Source organism: Salvelinus namaycush, chromosome 4 (assembly GCF_016432855.1).
Source record: "Salvelinus namaycush isolate Seneca chromosome 4, SaNama_1.0, whole genome shotgun sequence".
Lineage (NCBI taxonomy): Eukaryota > Metazoa > Chordata > Actinopteri > Salmoniformes > Salmonidae > Salvelinus > Salvelinus namaycush.
In genome coordinates, this window is record NC_052310.1 from 15390812 (window position 1) to 15412934 (window position 22123).

At 43.7% G+C, this 22123-nt stretch overlaps 2 protein-coding genes across 6 annotated transcripts; one reads left to right on the plus strand and one right to left on the minus strand.

The window, feature by feature from the left end:
- Positions 1–152: 152 nt before the first annotated feature.
- Positions 153–4025, minus strand: LOC120046207 (charged multivesicular body protein 2a-like). The gene is made up of 6 exons (XM_038991250.1): positions 3877–4025; positions 2191–2358; positions 1804–1983; positions 1486–1616; positions 1236–1297; positions 153–1101 (listed from the first exon to the last, which is right to left on the minus strand). The coding sequence occupies exons 2-6, from the start codon at positions 2356–2358 to the stop codon at positions 980–982; spliced, it is 663 nt and encodes a 220-aa protein (XP_038847178.1). The 5' UTR covers positions 3877–4025; the 3' UTR covers positions 153–979.
- Positions 4026–4544: 519 nt separating this feature from the next.
- Positions 4545–19881, plus strand: fbrs (fibrosin). 5 transcript variants are annotated; one of them, XM_038991251.1, is made up of 18 exons: positions 4545–6333; positions 8761–8946; positions 9628–9663; positions 9785–9814; positions 9935–9983; positions 11128–11485; positions 11653–11867; positions 12095–12393; positions 12502–12543; positions 12683–12781; positions 12893–12976; positions 13627–13665; positions 14123–14194; positions 14588–14741; positions 15792–15869; positions 16157–16240; positions 16357–16561; positions 16762–19881. In XM_038991251.1, the coding sequence occupies exons 1-18, from the start codon at positions 6034–6036 to the stop codon at positions 18365–18367; spliced, it is 3936 nt and encodes a 1311-aa protein (XP_038847179.1). In that variant the 5' UTR covers positions 4545–6033; the 3' UTR covers positions 18368–19881. The 5 variants fall into 5 exon arrangements, with proteins under 5 accessions (XP_038847179.1, XP_038847180.1, XP_038847181.1 ...); XM_038991252.1 differs by having other exon boundaries at positions 12908–12976; XM_038991253.1 differs by lacking the exon at positions 13627–13665.
- Positions 19882–22123: the final 2242 nt, after the last annotated feature.

Genomic DNA, 22123 nt, shown 5'->3' on the forward strand with positions numbered 1-22123 from the left:
TTAAAAAACCTCTAAGCAAGGTTAAACCGTGGGAGCTTAGTGTATTACCACTACATAAATGAGATTGAGCTAGTTAGCCAAATGTTGTAGTCATGGGGGTTAGAGAATCTAAATTAGCACATTTTTAGGTATTGAAGACAGACCCCTTACTGTCAAATGTAAAAACACAAAAGTTTATTGAATAAAGGCAAAATAGGAATTTCTTATACAAACCACACCTTCCATCAACCTTTCGATAAATATTACATTGATTATCAAACTCAATGACTACAGTCCTAGGATAGAAAGGCTATTTCAGTTTTACCAGGCACCATCAAGTGAGTGCCCCCTTTTTGGACATCTGACATGGAAAGATTTGCCAAACGGTAGACATTTTACCCCACTTAAGTATTTTTGTTGAATCCATTTAACTCAAAGGACGTTACGATAATGGTATTGTTGAAACCTCAACCCCTATGTTATTCAAAGTCACCAAGTAAATAAAAAGCAAGCAACTAACAGTAAAACCATTACTAAATCATGTTAATGTTATCTGGCAATGTGTACTGTATGCCTGCACACCACTAAAAGTTGAGATTATGTACAAATGTAATGATACTTGTACATATACTTGTATATACAAAATGTTTACTTTAATAGGATAATCTAATGATTTTAAAGTGAATTTAGTGTGTAATGCATGCCTCTGGGTGTATAAACTCCATTAAAATATACTCCCTAAAGAGAATGCTTCATTTTTAAGAGAACAATTGTATGGATAATGATTCTGATCCGTCATTGATTAAAGATAACATACTGCAAGCGAAAAAATACCTGCAACAAAAAAGCTATATACCAAAACAGAGTTCTCACTGAAACCATCCAGTGTTCCTCTACTTCTGTTCCCCAAATAAATCTATGTACAGAGATTTGAGTTGCTGAGTACATCTGTATTAACGCCAGGCAGCCAAAGTGCTGTTGTGTGCCAGTTTTTCCACGCTCAGTCTCTCCTGAGGTTATTCAGTCTCTCCTCAAGGTCAGCATCTGCATCTGCCAGGGCTGGCTGGGGTTCAGCTTTCTTCCCACCTGCTACAGAGAGGCTACCTCCCGTGGATGGCAGATCTAAATGAACAGGAAGGAAATCAAATCAATCAGTATTCATAGGAATCTTGATGAAGAGACATCCAGCTTTATCACTACAACATTTTACTGAATGCAGTTGTAAATTTAACTGCAAGCGCAATAATGTTCCTTACTTGAGAGTTCGTCAGAGAGATTGAGACCCAGCTCGTCCAACACTTGGGACACAACAGCATCACTAAATAAAACAGTATGAGAGTTAGTGTTTCCATAGATTTACCAGCTAACATAAATATGCCAAAAAATATGAATAGTACAAATTAATATGACATTCACAAATAACGTTGTGATCAAATTGAGGTAGTACAGGCTTTGGTTTTGAGATTTAAATGATTTGGCTGGAGATTTGTGTCATGAACCCCCTACCTCTCTTCTTCATCATCCTCATCACCCATGGCATCGTCTATGGCATCATTCATCATCTCCTCCTTCATGTCCATGATCTCACTCTGTCGCTCAAACTCCATCATGATCTTCTGAATCTGTGGCAACTTCATCTGTGTAGGGGAAGTGAACATATGATGTAAGCCAATAGAATGTATTGGCACAATTCACTGGTAACAAGAATGACTACAAATATTTTGGGTTATTAATAGTGTTTTACAGTTCTACTGGCAAGTTATCTTAAACAGAATTGGATCGTGTTTAACAGGAATCAATCAAATGATACAATGAAACGATCACCTGTCTGTTCATGGTAGCCATTGCTTTGGTGACACCTTTCATTGCTTGTGCCATGCTGTTGTTTGACTTGAGGGTCTGGATCTTTAGACTGACTGCTTGGATATTTGCCTTCATCATAATGAATTTCTTCACATAGTGTCTTGTACGAACCAAGTCCTTCGCCATGATCTTCACAGCATCCTGTAATGGTAACAGAGGAGTGAGAATACATATATATTTTTTTAAAGCATCAAGACTTTTCCCCTTTACAGCATCTTATCTCAAATCAAATTTATTTATATAGCCCTTCTTACATCAGCTGATATCTCAAAGTGCTGTACAGAAACCCAGCCTAAAACCCCAAACAGCAAGCAATGCAGGTGTAGAAGCACCTCCTTATTCTCTCACCATCTGTCCCTGTTTGGCCATTTTCTTAATGTCAGCTATGATTTTCTTCTCCTGCTGCTCCAGTCTTTGTCGCTCTCTGTCCAGATCTCTCATGGCCCGAGTCAGTGCCCTCTGGTTTTGCCTCAACATCTCCTCCGGGGTCTTCCTCTTCCCAAACAGGAACTCCATCTAAGGAACAAAAACAGCAAATACAAACAATCCAAATCTAACTCTCGTCAGTCATTATTAATTACAATGTGCCAGTTTTTCCCCAGAAGAGGCACACATTTTAGGTATGTTTTATGCATACGTTTTGTTCGCGCCTAAACAAATTCTTGTTTATAGCTAATGTAGATAGCCAACTTCTCATTATATAAATTTACTGTAGCTAGATAGCTGGACCCTGATTAAACTGCTTTTTAACATTCAAGATTAAAGGACAATTCCACCACTTTTCAACCTCATATTCATTATCTCTAGCACCATGCCAGTGTCTACATATGTCTAAATGGGCGGCAGGTAACCGAAAGGTTGCTGGATCGAATCCCCGAGCTGACAAAGTAAAAATCTGTCGTTCTGCCCCTGAGCAAGGCAGTTAACCTTTAATTAAATTAAACAAATTAAAAAAGGCCCGTTTTTATGATCTGTGGTTAAAAAATAAGGTCTTAAATGCTTCTCTGTGACATCACATGGTAGAATTAATAGTGCTTTCAAGACAACTGGGAACTCAAAAAATATTAACGAGGTCAAATCATGACGTAAGTCATTTTCAGGTCGTTAAGCGAAAGCTCTAATAAAATGCCCAAGTTTCCAACTTGGATGACCGTTCAAAACTATTTTTCTTCCAGTAGGAGTTCGTTTTGTCCCTTGAGTTTCCAGTTCTCTTGAACGCACTGAAGTCGGAGATTTCCGAGTTGTTTGAACGGGACATCTTTCTAGAGCTCCAACTTTCCGACCTGAAGATCGCTGATGTCATGATTTGACATAGTCCCCCCCCCCCCCGAGTTCCCAGTTGTCTTGAAAGGACCATTAAAGTTAATTGACAAAACCTGCAACGAGTTTCTAGCCATTGTGAGGATATTGTCTTGCTCCACATGTCACCACGAATCTCATATGGTGTTTTTAATGCTGCGTTCAAAACAACTGGGAACTCGGGAAAAAACGAGCTACGATTGGGAAAATCTATTTGAACGGTTATCCAACTCGGAATTCCAACTCGGGCCTCTTTCTTGAGCTCCGACTTTCCGACCTGAAGATCACTGACGTCATGATTTGACCTCATATCCGAGTTCCCAGTTGGTTTGAACAGGGCAATAGTGTTTGAAAATAATGCTGTAACTTTCAATGTCAACTGGTAGAACTTCTTTTTTTTTCCAAGAGAAATGCGCCGTTTTCACATATGTATACATTGTTATTCTGCAGTAGATAATGAAAATGAGGTTAAAGTTGTGAAATTGCTCTTTAAGGTTATTGATCGGAGTCTAATAATTCAACAGGCATATGCATAACTAAATGAGACTGATTACGCTACTCTGGTGAGTAGACGTTTAAACCACAGAGTACTGTCTTTGTTTAAACTATTGTGCTTGTTTCCTTGCTAGTTTAGTAACAAGCTAGCTAACATTAGCTGCTAGAAGCTAAGAAGTTGAGTCATAGTAACAAATTAAATGTATTGGTCACATGCTTAGTTATTCCATGTTAGCTTACCGTGTATGAGGTCTTTCGTGTGACTGTTTATATCACGATAATGACAATTTCAAAGGAAAATACTGTTTGAGAGCTCTTCAAAGGTTTTAATTCGGGAATAGTCTACCTATTTGTTTTCTTTCATATACTTCCGCATAAAGATATCTCCACTTCCATCCCAGCAGGATATGACGTAATAAAGAGTTTTGAGTCATAAATGCTACTGGTTCGTTTGTTTTGAAAGGAGACTTTTGCCGTTTCTGTCCCGGTTAGGCAGTGCCCACTTAAGTCGTTAAATTACTAATATTCACTGCTGGGTAGTAAGTATAACACCAAATAAACACACTTGGTTGAGACAATCAATAAACAGACTGGCAGTATTACCTCTTTATTGGTATGTTTATTAATAATTTCGTGGCACGGTGTCTTGCAAAACGAGCGTACCAAAGAGTCATGGCGTTCATGTTCTTAGTGCGATAGTCACAGACACAGACCAGTGACTTTATTATATAACCATTTAGAGTGAAATCAATAGGTGGTAAATTAACGACTTAACGTTAAATCCATAAAGTGTAAGGTTTGAAATGCATTTGGTTTCACAAATCTGATTAAAACAGACCCTGACATGTTCAGACCAACTATGTCCACTTGGTGGCAGCAAGGTACTTGCAGTGGTATCAATTTCCCAACTACCCAGATTGAAGAAGAGGACTGGCTGAAGCACGCAATGCACTTCTGACAAGGGTAGTATCGCCTAAATCTTCATATCCTATTTGTTTAAAAATATAATAAGTCGTTGGAGAATCGTGCTATTTTGTGTGTATTTGAAGACTGTGGTCAGGGTAGATTTGGTTCGACCGGAAACGTCGGCAAATAACTTCCCCCTACACAGTGCATTATTGTGTGGGCCGCTGACGGAGTTGTTCTGCCAGGGGCTTGGTCGACACCCTTATCAATGGAACTCCAGATCGAGGCTTAAGTAGGGCCTTGAATAATTTCGTCTTTAATGACTGTTATGCGAAAACAAATTGGTGTAGGAAGAGACACATCGATAACACACGGATGGTGGGTGGCCAAACAGTCGCCATATAACGTCAGTCTTGGTGTAAACAAAACCATTTTTGTGGATTAGTTAGGTCTTTTACGATAATTCAACCATTCGTATCGGGCCCATCGTCAGACTGGAAAAATTATGTTAGCTATCTTTACCCCCAGCTGCTGCAGGGTAGTTATTGATTTTGTACTAATCAATATTTCAGACGGTTTTTAAAGAATGCGTTTTACTCCAGTAACGTTGCCTACTCCGTGATAACTAGCTACATTGAGTTTGCAATACACATGCTAATTAGCTACCCAATGTTAGCATAATAAAGCACTTGAATACATATATCTATGTAGCATTAGCCTAGCTAGCAGCAAGCAAATGGATATAATTCTCATGTATTGCTAAAGTTAGCTTAGCTACAAAAACAGTTAACTGTCTAGCTGCTTATAATAATTGTGTGGCTGCGCTAAATTAGTTAGCTAAACAGTGATATATGCTTTAAACTAGCAACACATCTTACTCTGGTTATTTTCCGTGGCAGGTAGCTATCTATCGAGCTATTGTCCGTTTAGCTAGTTAGCAGTTAAGCTATCATTGGCTAATGAGTGATTTTAGCTAGCTCATTTGTCAGCTCGTACCAAAATTTTAATTGGAACGAGATGGGTTTGCTTTACATTTCAGTATTACATCAGTAAATGTAACATTGCTATAAAATACACGTTTTTGGGGAAAAACAGCTAACTACGCAAGTTAGTTAGCTAGAGTTAGTGATTTTGTTTACATACGCATATTTGGTTTTTGTCTTGCCAGCTAGCTTTTGAGACTTAGAATCAGCCATGTCTTGACAAAAGCTTCCTAGGGTTACTCCTGCTGAACAGTAATACCAACAATTCTGGAAATAAAGATAACATCTTAGTGCATTGACATGACAGTCAAAGTTCGCCGAGAGAAAGGCACAGATGCCATCCTGTCCGCAAAAGACGCTAAATAATAGACTACTATTAACGCCATTTTAAACAGGGGCTCAGTTGTGGGCCTGTGTTGGTGTTTCTTTTTGGTCTAAGGAAAGTGCCACCGTGCCGGATTTTTACAAGTGCCTTTGGTCAGACTGTGACTGGTGCTGATTTTTTGACATGGAAGGTCCGATTCGAAGTAGTGTGTTCAGACAGAGCCGACGCTCCCGTTCTCAACGAGACAGAGAGCGGCGCAGGAGAAGAGTAGACCTCGCTGTGCAGCGGGCCACATCGCCCTCCTCGGGCTCGGAAATGGAGATTTGTGGATCAGGATCTGTACTCGGTCCTGGAGGTAAAGAATGTCGAACCAGCCCCAGACACAGGCCTCCTCGACGGAGGAAGCGAGTGTCGGTGTCCTGCGAGGAGGACATCATCGATGGCTTCTCAATTGCCAGCTTCATCAGCTTTGAGGCCCTGGAGGTAAGTAGCTGTATTTCCTTATGTGAGCACAATCTTACCCTGAACACAATACTCAGATATGATGGACTTCAACCTTATGTAAATAACATTTGGTCCTGGAATAAATCAGACTAACACACATCAACAGTTTTTGGAGGCACACAATGGTCTCCACAGAAGTGGATTGTCCTCCCTCTATCTCTTTGTCTTTACTTGGTCACTAGTTAGGCTAACATCCCCTCCAGGTGTGAATCAGTTGTGCATTGAACTTCTTACAATTCAGCTCATTTACACTTTGAACACTTAGGAGGAGCAATCCAATCAACAACAACAATGAAAGCCATTGGATACAATGATCTTCTCTGATGTGTCTTAACAACCTTAATTATTTGTGTACTCTAAGCACCCTATGTAAATACAAATAGCCTAGGTTATATTAAGGTTTAGGAATCTGCTTGACATTAGACCAACAATAACTAGTCTCGTTCTTCTCTTGAGTTTAAACCCCACACAATCCAGTATTTCAGGATACGTATTTGATATACACTATATATACTAAAGTATGTGGACACCCCTTAAAATTAGGGGACTCGCCTATTTCAGCCACACTTGTTGCTGACAGGTGTATAAAATGGAGCACACAGCCATGCAATATCAGTTGCAACACTCACTACCGAGTTACAAACTGCCTCTGGAAGCAACGTCAGCACAATAACTGTTTGTCAGCAGCTTCATGAAATGGGTTTCCGTGGCCGAGCAGCTGCACACAAGCCTAAGTTCACCATGAGCAATGCCAAGCGTCGGCTGGAGTGATGAATCACGCCATCTGGCAGTCCGAAGGGACGAATCTGGGTTTGCTGGATGCCAGGAGAATGCTACCTGCCCGAATGCGTAGTGCCAACTGCAAAGTTTGGTGGAGAAGGAATAATGGTCTGGGGCTGTTTTTCATGGTTTAGTCTAGGCTCCTTAGTTCCAGTGAAAGGACATCTTAATGTTACAGCATGACATTCTAGATGAGTCTGTGCTTCAAACTTTGTGGGAACATTTTGGGGAAGGCCCTTTCCTGTTTCGGCATGACAATGCCAGCATGCACAAAGCGAGGTCCATACAGAAATAGTTTGTCGAGATCGGTGTGGGAGAAATTGAGTGTCCTGCACAGAGCCCTGACCTCAATCCCATCGAACACCTTTGGTGTGAATTGGAATTCCAGCTGCGAGCCAGGCCTAATCACCCAACATCAGTGCCCGACCACACTAATGCTCTTGTGGCTGAATAGAAGCAAGTCCCTGCAGCAATGTTCCAACATTGAGTAGAAAGCCTTCCCAGAAGAGTGGAGCCTGTTATAGCAGCATAGGGGGTTGGGGGCATATTAATGACCATGATTTTGGAATAAGATGTTTGATGAGCAGGTGTCCACATACTTTTGGTCATGTAGTGTAGCATGCTCTGGGGGCAGTTGAATGGCAGCAATCCAGTATCCATACTTTAGACAACCTTCAAAACTGAGTTGCTAAAACATGCAATATCATTGTAACCAATCTGAAATCGTGTCAGGGCAAGTCATCACTGACTATGCTATTAATTTCTCAGTCGAGGCTTCATTTGTTTTTTGGCCAATTAAATGTCGGTGGCAAGAAGGTCCTTGGTGGCTATCAAGGCAAGGCATGAGCTGCTTAAAACTTGCGTGCGAAATTCTGGGAAATACTAGGAAGTCAATCAAATCGTTGTCATTGTTTCAGTAAACCTAACATGCTGACCACACCGCTCGCGTGCGTGGCAAAATAAGTGTACACATACATCAATCATTGCACCCACACTGTTCGTGCGCCTCAGCAAGCGTCTGCGTGGCCAGGCGCTAAAATAGAAATAGGTTCTATTTGTGACACTCAACGCGCTGCAAGTCCGTTCTCTCCCATCTCCTCAATGGTTTTTAAGAGCGTATACCCACGAGCCATCTCCTCATTGGTGTTTAGGAGCATATACCCACGTGGGTGATATGAAAGATGAACTGACGTCCTCACTCCAGTCGGTTGTAGTAATGCACTGTTAAGTTGGTTGCCAACCGCCATATAAAGTCCAAAGAAGTAAAAAAGAAGCCTGAGGAAGGTGACAAAACGGTTAACTGAATTCCTTTCTCATCTATGGATTAATTGTCAGAGTAGAGGACCTTGTGCATTTCAGGTAAAATAACAACCCAATGTTTATATACCAGAACAAATTAGCTAGCAACAGCAAGCTAGCTAAATTGCCATAAATGTTTAATGCTTTTCGATCTGTCCCCAAATTAATATAATTGGTTCAGTTTTTGTTTTGATATTTCAACCTGCGTATCCTGATCATGTCTGGTGTAGGGGTACAAAATCAACATGCGCACACAGGCGTCCGGTTTGATCAGCTTGTAACAGTTTTGTACCACTTGTTTAACACTGCGATGTATCTTCTATCAAGATGGAATGCTCCATGAAGCCTAACCAACGTGCCGCCATGCTCATGGGAAGGGGGAGCAAGAGAAAGAGGGGCCCAAAGGAGAATGGCAGAGGGCTCGTCTCAGAGCCAGAGGAAGGGGCCATACCCAGCATCTCCCACAGCTGTTGTAATAGGAACAGAAAGAAGAGAAGAAAGACAGAGGTGAAGGTAAGCAGCACACCGGCGGTATGGTTGCCATGCTATTGCGACCCATTTGTCTCTTGTTTTTGGGAAATAGCTGGCCTGTTCATCTCAAATATTTAGACTGAAGTGAATTCAAAACCTTTAATGGCCTTCAGGGCTAGTAGGAGCACTGGCTGAGTAACACTTAATAGTGACAACTTATAGCAACGTGTCGGCCGAGCGTCAAATGGAACGATGGGGATTTATTGACTCAAGGTCAGACAGACATGAAGATTATTTCAAGTTGCTAAATACCCTGTCGATGGGGAAACTATATTTAGAGTACGACTGCTCTTTGACACTGGATTTTCAGGTGTTATGTATCCCAACCTAGGGAACGGCTAGCCTACACAGTATAATTTGGAAATTCAAGGGTGTTTAGTCCTGAAAAAGTCAGTCAAAGAATGTGAAGGCAAGAATAGCAACCCAATAAAACCATCTGCAAAGTTGAAGCCAAGGGACCTCCTCAAAACTACTAGGCTGGGAGTTGCAGAAGAAGTACAAATTGATTCTGGAAAGGCTTTGATGTCTGAACTATCTCAGGATACAGATCCTGCATAACCTGTAATGTCCCACCTGCTCTGCCTAAGGCTTGGGCCAACATTTACATTTATGTTGAAGGTGATTACCACCTATTTTACATATTAACTGTGAGAATTTGTTTAGGTTGGGAGCATCCTCTTCTTGGAGACTGGCTACATTGTAAGTTTCTTTATACTTCTATTGATACAGTACTTAAGCTGTCCATAGGACAGTGTTTCAAATGTTGTGGCACATCTAAATGTAGCAATTTTTATTTTTTTATTATTATGGTTTCTTTTAGTGTGACACAGAGAGCGAGTCAGCAGATAAGGTAAGGTACTGCTTGAATCAAACCACACAAAATTAAGATTCATTTTTGGAGTTGCACTATTGTTCCTGCCTATTGTTAGGTTTAGATTTACCTACTGTGTTTTTCCTCTCATCCCCCTAGGCCTCTGACAATGACTTGGAGCCAATGTTCACTGTTAGCACCAGGAAAGGTAAAATGTTGTTCTCTCATTCCCATAGCCGTATGCCTTTGCTTTATAATTATGCTCTTGTCATTTGGTGACTTTTGTTTTCAGTGTGCACTCATTGATAATTTTTTTTATTCAGTTTTGTAATTTTCTTTTTTCAGAGGGGGGTTGCGGGTACAAAAACAATAAAATGAATGCATACAAAGAACCCATGCCACCTCCCCGCATCCTCTACTCCCACCCGGAAACCATGCCCCCGCCCACCACAGCATGCCTCCCACCCCTTACCAATCCACCCAAAAAACAGGATTGCTTATTTCTCCACCTATCCATCCCCCGTTTCTCCACTTATATTCCCTTCCCCCGTACCACCCCTTCCCCGTGGGCCTGAAAGCAAAGAAAGTAACAATAGTCTATATAAATATATATAATTGGTTTGAAGGTGTTGGGCTTTAGCTGAGATTGTTCTTTAGAGTCAAGTATATTTGCCCAGGCCTCAATTGCTCCTTGACTATTACCATTCATTCTCACTGACGATAATTCTGTTTGAACTTCTAATAGTAACTGTGTTCACCGGTTAAATGGGAGGGATGTGGTTTCCATCTGAGCCAACATCTTTTTTTTTTTTTGGCAGTGCTGCCTGCTAGCAGTATTCTTCTCTGAGAGATTCAAGGAACTATAATTGTTAAGTAACGTAATAGATGGAGGCATTGACTATTTGAATTCGTGTATTTTGTAGTTGGTCGTTCGGATTACGGGATGCGAAGGTCAAGTTTTTCCATATTCTTTTCCAGTTAAAGGTTCAGATTCAATTAGATCTGTGGACCATACTTTTTTAATGACTCGCTCAGAATATGATCTTTCCAAAAAGGTGTTTATATATTATAGTGATCAGTCTTTTCGAGAGCCCAGAGAATTTATTTATAAATTCCATTATTGGATGTTTCGGTAGGTGGGTTTCCGAAGGGCATAGCATAGCTGATCTAAATTGTAAATATTGAAAAAAGGAGTTGCCTGGTAATATGTATGTATCTTTAAAATGGAATCTTCTCAAACCATTACTGTCCATGATATCAGTAAGGGTACTGATTCCACATTAGGACCATTGGGGTGAAACAAAGTATGCACTCATTTGAAATTATGCAGTGTTTTTTTTCTCGCCCTTTAGTTATGGAGCCTATCCCTGTGAGTGTTGCCTCTTCTATGGGCAAAGGCTGCCCTCTACTACCACTACCAGGCCGCTGTGGCCTCTCGCGGCTGGCGGTCACCCCACGTGTCTCTGGCCTGGAGCGCAGCCAGGAGAGGAGCCTGGAGCCGCCTTACCCCGAGCCCCTGTCTACCTCCTTCTCCTGCCTGCCGTCCCTCTCCCCGGCCACGGTCACACGGCCCGGCCAGCTCAACGGCGGCAGCAGCAACGGCCTTCACCGCCCCCACCACGACCCCAGCCCGCCACGCTCCAAACACAAGCCCTTCCTCACCTTCCCTGGGCGACACCCATCCATCTACAGCATGGGCATCAACAACAGGTCAGTCACTGGTACTACCAGGTCTGCTTAGCAGTTCGCACTATTACTTCTGCTGTAAAAACAACTACTTCCACTTCCACACCGTTTTGGACAGCTGAAGCAAACACGCATTTTCTTCAGGAAATTTACCTTTTTTTCTAGTCTAAACTTGTTTTCACTCTCCTTAGGAACGGTACCTCAGTCAAACCACAATCCTCTTCTGCTGCTTCTTCATTGTCGTCTATGCGACCCCCAACTCCCTCTACCGGTATGTCGATGTCCCTCATGAGAGGTCCAGGGTCGTCAGGATCTCTACGCCCCCCTTCGCGTTCCGGCTCCCTGTTCACCACCTCCCCTGGGCTTCCCCCTCCACCTCCTCTCCTTACGTCCCACTCAGGAGCAGGTACTGTACAGTTGGCACCAATGTTTAGTGCTATTTTTTTAAAATCCTACAGCCTCAGTCAGATCGTCAACCATAATTGAAAATGTTTGTGTTTTATTTACCAATCAGGTCTGCAATTAGCTTCCTATGGGTACATGGACAGCCTAATGTCACAGTGTAGTAAAATGAGTTCTTTGTTTCTGATTTAATAATAATTCCATTCTGATCTGTCTGTTCCCCTACTGTAGAACAAGACCTGCTGCGCCAGGGCCTGAACTCTCACTTCCTGGCTTCGCAGGACCGCGAGGGCCGCCGGAGCGTCCCTGGGGCTGAGACAAACGGTGGCGGGCCAGGCCGCTCTACTCCCGGAGGTCCGTCGGGGGCCAGCTCCAGTTCGGGCTCCTCAGGCCGCTCCTCCCAGACCAGCGTCCAGCCCCTGGCCTTCCAGTTCCACCAGCACAACCACCAACACCAGCACACACATACACACCAACACTTCACCCCCTTCCTGCACCCCAACGCCTCCGCACCACCGCCTCAGCACCTGGTAAGAGATGACATGCTACCCTTCTCACATTGGGTTTCATAGAGCAGCTTCTGCCTTGAAATGCCAGTGTTGGCATGTAACGTACCACTTTTTGTATTCATCTTTTAGTTTGATAAGTATGGCAAGATGGAGGGGCTCTACAGAAACACTGTGAGTTTATGTTTACATGCTCCAGAATTGGTGTGTTTGTTTATACATTTGAGGTGGATGTTGAGATGAACGTGGTAGGGGTCTGAGGAGTGTCGTTTTAACCAGCCTCTCTGTGTGTATGTGTGGCTGGCTGGTGTAGTTCTTCCCACAGTACCCTGCTCCCTCAGTGCCAGGCATCCAGCCTGTGCTTCCTCCCACTGGGCCCTTCAGCTCTCTGCAAGGAGCCTTCCAGCCTAAGGTGAGTGGCGCTTTCGCTACATTTCCCTGAGAGATTGTCCCTTTACAAGTCAATGGATTATTATATGTTGTTGTGTCTAGATGAAGAACCATTTGCTGTGTTTTGATACAGCCTCTTGCCCCCCAGAGAACGAGTCCTGAGATGACCGCTCGACTGGGGGGTGTGCCTCACCACCTGCAGCCCAAAGACCCCAGGGTAAGATGCTCCGTGTAACTATGACATTATAGAATATATCATGGCAATGGTTACAACGGAAGCTTGTAGTACAGGATTGAGTTGATAGACGATACGCGTGCCTATAAAGGCATTATGTGCGAAGACTTGGGCCTAGTAGTCAGTGCAGGAAAAAGTGGACAACAATTAGCAAACAGTTGGCTAGAGGTTCCAGTACAGTCAAATTATTTTCCTGTGTTTTATATATATTTCCACACTGATGTTGGAATGATTTTATTAAATTATTATAATGCCCTTTTAGTGTAAGAGCTGTTTGAAAAGACCACCTGAAATTTCTGCCTGTTTGGGTTGAATGGAGTTTTAGCCTTTCATGATGACATTACCATGTGGTAAATTAGTTAATAGAGCAATAAGAATGAGTTTGAAACTTCTGCCAATGACAGCTAATTATCTGTTTTCCCACTCAAACCACTCCCAGACAGCCATAGCAAAATTCTTGCTCGAGAAATTGCTCTTTGCTAAGAAGCTATTTGTTTCTTTTTGACCATTGTTTTCAATTAAAATCACAGCAAGGTACTTAATTGTTACCCAGAAATGATTTGATATTGTTATAATAACGGCTGCATTGGGCCTTTAACAAACATGGTTTACTACTCCTTTTTGTTTTTTAGCTAACTGATCCATTTGGGACATCGTTGAAAGTCAGTAATGTAAGAAAAGTCGGCTGCTTTGTCAGCCCTTGAAAACATTTTTTAAAAGTGTTATGATACTGTCACTGTTCTGTTGGTGTTCCTACTAACTCTTGGTCAGATTCAAAACTATTAGACTAAACGCCCTTGCACACCAAGTCTGACTTCTTCTCTGACTTTTGGCACACCTACTGTGAAACTCTGCAACTTTCCGTCATTACTCATTTTGGAATCAGAAGGATTCTGATATTTTTAACATTTTTTTTTTGTCTCGGATAAATAAACTGACCCATAATTTGTTTATTAATGCTGTTTGCCTTAACTGTACTTCTTCCACCATACTCACGTTCATGCTATGCCAGACAAACATTTCATACGGCAGACATTAACACCATTGCATCTGACTCTGTGCAAAGGCCTTAAGTCTTAATGCAAGCTAAACAGGATCACAGTCAATCATGTGTTTTTGAATACACAGAAACCAGGGAAGTGGTGTGCAATGCATGTACGTGTGGCATGGATGATTCTGAGCCATCAGAAGAAGGTGAAGGTAATGACTTGTGAAACATTTCTCACTTTTTAAATGTTTTATTATTTGACTTCATTCTGATCCAATCTGTATTAGAAAGTATTTCGGGGAAATTTGACCACTCAAACATGATCAGATGTCAATATAAAAAATCGTAACAATATTGGTTTAGTTGTCCATGTTTATTGAAAAAGCTATTTGCAATTGCTGATCTGTAAACAATATTCTAATCTGCTCCTATTATATGTATTATCTGTAAATAGTTCTCTAAAGTTTTCTGCATCATACTGCCCACCGACTTGTTTTCTTTCTTTGATTACCTGCCATTTAGGGGCCTACCTTCCACTGCCCTCATCTCACTTGACAAATGCTATGGCCATTGCATTGACTAACCACCACTCCCCTCTTTCTCAGCTGATGCAGGCAGATCCTCACAAGCTGGACTTCCGTAACGAGCTGCTGGCTCGTCTTCCAGGGGCCGGGGGTCTGGGCCCTCTGGGGCCCCTCGGAGGTGGCCTTCCATCTGCCCACGACCTGAACCGACCTGCCAGCCTCTTCACAGCTGCTGGTGGGTGCTTTTGTGGTCTTGCCAGATATGTTCGAAGAAAAGGGGCAGCAATTGTTTGCACCATAAAGAGAGAACTATGGGCTGTTCAAAAACCACAGGAAAAGAGAAAAGATTCCCTGACATTGCAAATAGTTAGTAAATTGTTTATAGTTTTTATTATGGATAGTGGATTTATCAAATTTGGCATCTGATATGTGCAATGTTTAAAGGTCATGAACAGTCAATCATGTTTTTCATGAAATGGGATGATATTTGAAGGAAACCAGTATGATGACCGACCTGTGAAAATTATTGTTGCTTCTACATTGATAAAGTTACGGGTTTGCTCCCCCATATCAAGCACTTAGATTCGTTATTAAGGGGACATCACCTGAACTCTCATTTTAATACACCAATGGTAACATGATATTCACGTACCTAATTTAAGTAAGTACCGCCTTGTAACCAACATCGGAGAAGGCATGTTTGCAGAGGGACTTGGTTGAAATAGCTACTCTACTGGTGCCAAAATGTCACTGTAGGGTGCTAGCAAATGTAATTAAAAGTTTACCCTATTCATTGATGGCAAAGATACTTGTGTTTCCCCTTTCATCTATGTGTGGTGTTAACTAGTTACTGGCTAGCTAGGTCTTCAGATAGCATTGAACAAAAGGAGGGGGTTGTTAAAAATGCAGACGCAGTTGTCAACACATCCATCAGTGCTGCTGTGAAATGCTCCACAAGAGACATGCCAAACGGGAGATGTATATTTTTATGATAGAATTGATGCAATTTCACTGAGTTGCTTTCTGTGTCACCAAATTCGCTTGAGGATTTTACTGCAACATTTCTCACTGCATCCAAGTTGCTTGGCATGGGCGTTTCGAAGAGCTGTCAGTCAAGGCAAGCTCATGAATATAAGCTCCCTGCCCACTCAGCCTGTCTTTTCAAACTTCTTAGTTAGCTATATGAGAGAAAGTACTTTTCAGAATGACTGAGTACCTTTTTAAAGTCTTATGTAGAGGTGTGCATATTATTTGACATTTTGGTGTGTGCCCCCTTTTCCCTCAGGTGGAGTCAATCCATCATCTCCTTTCATCCCACCATCAACGCCCCACTCATCTTTCCTCACCCCAACTGCACACTTAGGTAAGAGACTGCTTCAAAGGTCTTATCTGTGCCACTTGCACCCTTGGTAAACAATTCTTATTTTGATACACCGTCTCAAGAAACTGCTTTGTTTAGCATATTCACAGGTCACTGAAACACTGTATTAGCCTAGATAATCAATTGAAGCATAGTAACTTTAGAACATGCGACTAAAGTAGATTGTGCTCCAGTGAGTCTGAACACAAATAGTGAGTATTGCCAGAGGTTTGATGCTGTAAGGTTTGTGTCCGCTTCAGTCCTGATGTTTATATGCGCATGTGTTGCAGACCCGTACGGCCGCTCACCTCCGTTCGCACCTCTCGGAGCCCTGGGCTCTGGTGCCTTCGGGGGACTGGGCAGCCCTACACTGGGTGAGTCACCATTTCCTTCCTCAAAAAGGAACAATCGTTTGTCCTTACTCCTTCGATAATAATTTGTACTGTCTACTGAAATGACTAACATTACTCCAACGTCTTTCCGTCTCTAGCTAACAGCTCAGTGTTTGGCCACAAGGAGCCTCCTGCGGTCGGGGGCTTACCAAACCCTCATGACCCATGGAACCGGCTGCACAGTGGGCCTCCCCCATTTGCCGGCCCCAGCTGGGCCAAGGGGAGTGAGAAGAGGGATGAGCGGGACCCGGGGAAGGACATGGAGAGGAGAGAGATTATTCACATCAAAGATGAGAAAGACCGGTGAGAGACAACGGCCTCACTCAAACATATTTCATCAACCTAGTTCCTAAATATGTTGTTTGAACTTATCTTTCTATAGTAGTTTTCTGTCTGATTCGGTTCACGTTACTCAACACATTTTTAATGCTGTTTTTGATTTGAGTGCTTAATTGGTATACCTCTCCCCGCAACCACTGATCAACTTCTATCCTCTTTTTCAGAGACAATATGCTATATGGTCGTCAACCTGTGCGGATGTCTCCGGTCGCCCCGGCCCTCAAGCTCCAGCAGCATCGCAGCAGCACCCCTGTCTCCCACATCAACGGACATGGGGGCCCCCTGGGAGGCCCCAGCGGTCTCACTGAGGATCTGACACGCAGCCACAGCAGGGACCGAGAGAGGGACAGAGACGGGGACAAGAGACCGCTCTCCTCCAGGCCACCTCCACCAGGCCCTTCGTCCTCAGCAGCTGCAGCAGACAGAGACAGGCCTCGCTCCTCTTCTTCCTCTGTGCTGACGACTCCCCCACCCTCAGGACCCGGCGCCGCCTCGCCCTTGGATCTGTACCCCCGTCAGCAGCCCCCAGCGCAGCACGGCCTACATAACGAACTCTCCCACTCCTCACAAAGAGAGGGAGGCCCCCCTGCCTTATCCTCAGCCACAGTCACCTCTCTGTCCCAGGCCAAGAAGCCTGACCGAACCACCACCCCGTTGCCCAAGCCTCCCCCCCTCTTCCCCCCGGTCAAGGTCAAGGAGGAGCGGAAGGAGGAACCGGAGCCCGTGCCAATCTCCCTGCCGCCTCCCCTGCCCCCCAGCCACAACTACGATCGGCCCAACAGCCGCCCTCACCTCCACCGTTCCGCCACCCCCTCTTCTCGCTCTCTGACTCCCACACCCGGCTTGCCCCTGCCTCCTCCCACCCCGCACAACCCTCACCATCACCTCTCCATCCTGGAGCGCTCCCGAGCGCAGGCCGCCATTGAGGCCTACCTAGGGAGCACACAAGGGGCTGGCGGGATAGTAGTGGGTCCAGGGGGAGAGAGGTTCTCCACCCATCCCCACGGCCCGCCCCAGGGGCATGGCCAGCACCCCCACAGCTTCCCATGGGACCCATGGAGGGAGCTGGCTGCCCAACAGCAGCAGCAGCAACGCCGGGAGGCCATGGCTCTGCGTTCGGACCCCCACCTGGCGCTGCGCTCCGACCCCCACCTGGCCCGGCTGCTCCAGAACCAGCACGCTCAGCGCTTCTTGGAGGCTGAGAGGGCGGCTGCCATGGCAGCAGCGGTGGCTGCAAACAACCCTCACCACCACCCTCCTACCTCCTCCACCTCCTCGGCCCGCCAGGAGTTTGGCCTGATGGCCCACAACTTCGACCGCCCTCCCCAGCTGGGTCCCCAAGGTGGCGTGCTCATTGATGAGCAGCAGCGTGCCCAGATCCTGAGGGAAGACTTTGAAAGGGCACGCTACTTTGGGATGCATTCTCACCCGCACCTCTCGGGCTCCCACCTCCCACCGGGTTCTCACTCTGCCCACCTGGAGCAGCTGCACGCTGGGATGCTCTCCCACTCACACCTCCATCAGCCTGGAGCTTCCACCCACTCGCCCCACCACCCCGGCCTTTACTCCCGCCTGGGGCCTCTACACGCGCACCACGTGCCCAACGGCATCCTGGCCAAGACCCCTGCTGGCCTGGTGGGGGCACTGTCCGTAGGAGCCCCCCCTCCGCTCATTCCATCTGTGACCAGCAGGTCTTCCACCCCGACCCGCAGACTGGGTGGGCCCGGGGACTTGGCCATGTACTCTCACAAAGACAGCGAGTCCAGATAGTACAGGGTCACACCGGAGGAGTCAAAGGGAAACATCAGGATTACTTTGCTGCTCTCACTCTGCTTCCTGAAACACACAACTCACTAAGGCTCTAGACCAGAGATGGGCAACTCCAGTCCTCGGGGCTGGAGTGGTGTTACACTTTTCCCCCCATCCCTAGTAAACTCAGCTGATTCAAATGAATTTGATTATAAACTGAAGATCATGATTAGTTGATAATTAAGTCAGGTGTGTTAGCTGGGGCAAAAGTGTAACACCAATCAGGTCCCTGATGACTAGAGTTGTCCATCTCTGATCTAGACCAATGAGCCCCCCAAAGGGTGTTTCTGGGGTTGAAGATAGGGAAGGGATATGAGGAGACTTGTATGGGGGCGAGTCAGCACATTCACAATGGTTCAATCAGTGCAATTTTAAGGTACATGGTTTCTGTGCTTCCTCGTGTTTTATTATTTTAAGGTTTGTTCTTTGTCCATATGATGTATACAATAATGGTAGCTGAACAAAGAGGCAGAGAAAAGGCTTTCCCAATTGAATATGATCAGGTTTCAAGCAAGCTTTTTCAGGTTTGATAAGATGAGCTCTGAGAGATGTGCAAATTTTGTACACATGAATCGTTCATCCTACTCTGGTTCCAACTCATGGTGATATATAAATCCCTTTGCATAAATAAAACGTTGGGATGTTTTCTGGATGAGCAAAATAATTATGGTAGCACAGTATATTTCTCTGGTTCTTTTTTTTTGGTGTCCTCTGTAATTGTGAAAAGACTAGATTATTGATGAAAGTTTTGAAGATTCTAAATCTATAAAGAACCGTATGCTTCTGTACCTCTTCTCACCACTCCTCTGTGATCTAAGATCCTTGGCTCCAACTCTTGTATTTAATAGAAAGACTGATGATGTATACTGTGCCGACACGGTGGACAATATTTCTCTTCTGACTTGACATATGAGCAGGACCCTAATATAGTAGTCTAGTGAAATTGCCTTTGTAATTATTGTTAACATTTTATCTTCTATAATGATAATAAATATATTCACTGTTATTTGTCATTGTTTCAGGTATCACCAATGCACTCCCCTTTAGTAACAATTTCAAGTTGTTCCACATCAGGCAGTAACAGTTGTTTGACGGAAAAAGGAAATGCTTGTGAATGTGAGTAAGACACAACCATAACAACCTCTGGCTTCTTCATGGATCAGATCTTTGAATATATGATGAATACACTGAGGGAGGTTTGTGTTGGTGTCACATCACATTTTGGACTATGAATGCCTGCCGGCAAGTCATTTTCACATTGATGCTCCATGAACAAAGATAATTTATATACATGGAAGAATGGGACAGGAGGCTTGGAAAAAAAGAATCGGTACACAGGACTGGACTAAGGGTATACTGAGAGAAGGAAAAGACATTTGGGTCGATTTATTTTAATAAGGCCATTTTATACCTTTCAAACCTCTTCCCCTATAGTCCACAAAGATGAATTATTAAAATAACTGTTGGTTACTTGATTGTGGGTCTTTTATTTGTTTTGGTTGTCTTGGTGTCTAAATATGTCAAAGTTCAGCAACTTCAAAGGGATGACAGCACATCTTAATGTACTCTGACATTTTTGTGCATCTTTTGTGCTTTCCAGAATTTAAGTTTATTTGGAGAGCGCATACAGCGTGGAGCTCCAACGCCGACCTTGGAGAGCAGGATTTTGTTCCAGCCCAGCACTAACGCCTTAAGTAGAGACAATGGTAGGCAAGCACCTAGTCCAATTTCAGCATCCTGACCCATCTGTACAATTGTAAATGGCTAAAGTGTTTTGTGACCACCAAAGAAGTAATGGTAATTCATATTCCCTGTCAAATAGGTTCTTGATTTGACAATGGTGATTTACTTATTGTACCATTCAAAGCCCTGTTATGATTTACAATGAAAGCTTTTATCTACCAGTATCTAGTAATGAATGCTATTTCGATTTGTAAGGTTTATAAGGTTACTTTTTTTTTTGCATTATTGAGTCCATTTGGGTTTGTAGAAACCACAAATACATTACAGAAAGGTGCAGGAGTAGGGGAATTGTGTACTTTTATATGGAAATAGAATAAACATTTGCAGTAACCAGGTAAATGAATGAAACCCTAGTGGAGTACATTGCATGAAAATAATCTAAAATCTAACCAGAGAATAGAAACAAAACATGAACCCCCAAATTATCATGGGATTTGCTAGAATTTCAACTAAAGCAATCAACGCACTGTCTTCCAACTACTTGTCCCAAAAATTGCAGTGGCGCGCCTGGCAACTTCTCGCGAGATAATACTTCTTCACGTTGTCAGCAGCGGTTCTCCACCATTTCGCTGCGTCTAAAGTCTCCTCCCCGCAAATGCTAGATTCGGCGAGCCGAACCCGCTCTCTTTCGGACCGTATTTTAACTTCTTCCCACGGACCTAGTCGTACCTCGTTGGGTACCGAGAGACAGTTTGGAATACTATCATCACGGATTGAGTAAGATTTTATCCGGATGACGACTCCTTCAATAAGAATTTAGTAAAAGAAAACAGCTCGGAAATTTCAGGTAGGTGGGAACTTAAGATGGCGGCCATGAGAAGGGGGGGGGGGGGGGGGGGGGGGGCTATGGAGGAAGTAGTGGGGGGACACTAAGGGGGCTTGTTCGCGGCGGAACACAGGATTCCGATACTTCTGACAATCTATTTATGAAATTGAGAATTACCAAAGTTACTATTGTATGCATGCTCCACTGCAGCATAGATACAACACATGTCGTTGATGACGCAATTATAAAGTTAATTCATTTTCCTGTATACTTCACCTGCAGCCAGAACATGTAACGTTACCTAGCTACTAGCATCATGGCCAAACAGTGGCTTTGGCATGGAATTTGCCTTATACCAGTCAGTTTTGCTGCGGTGTAAAAGGATTTAGCAAGAACTGCCACCAGCTCTCCACGCCGTTACACGTTACTTCAAGTCTTGGACTGTGTGGGGTCACTCGAACCCCCTTGATCCCCCTCGTAATCGTTGCAAAATTTTAGCAAGGAACATTGCAGCAACAATTTATTTTGTCATTATTTTATTGTTGATGTAAATTATTTATATTAATTCACTATATAAATGTATGATGTCAAGGTTGAGTTTTTGTGGTTATTATTTGACCCCGCGCAATGACGTCACGAGTAATTGTCCCCCTCAGTAGTGCATGGGGAAGTGGGGTTTAATTCGGCTTTTTAAAACCATTTTCGCTTCAAGCAAATAACAAATGCATTTATAAAGGCCCAGACCATTACATAACTTCGGGTGGGATGGGGGCGCGTGCGCGCCTAGTTGAATGCATCGGTATTTGGGCTAACAACTCTCATATAGATAAAGCTGTATAGTCAACTAGCAAGCATGCTAGCTAGGTACTACTGTTGCTTGCTAGTTAGCTAGCTAGGTACTATTGTTGCTTGCATGCTAGCTAAGTACTATTGTTGCTACCTTACATTAACTGGCGAACTAGCTAAATCAAATTATTGAAACGATACTATCTGAAGAGCGCACGAAAAGTGTTACTTTGCTATAAGAACACAAATAAATGTTACCACTGCGCATGCCATATCCAGATTATTAGACCCAGCAATGAATTGCATTTGCAACAGTGTAGCTACACTGTGAATTCAATGGCTGGAGGCCCGTGTGTCAAAATCATAGACATTAAAACCAGAGCGCGTGCATATGTTGATAATGCCACATAACAATCGTAGCT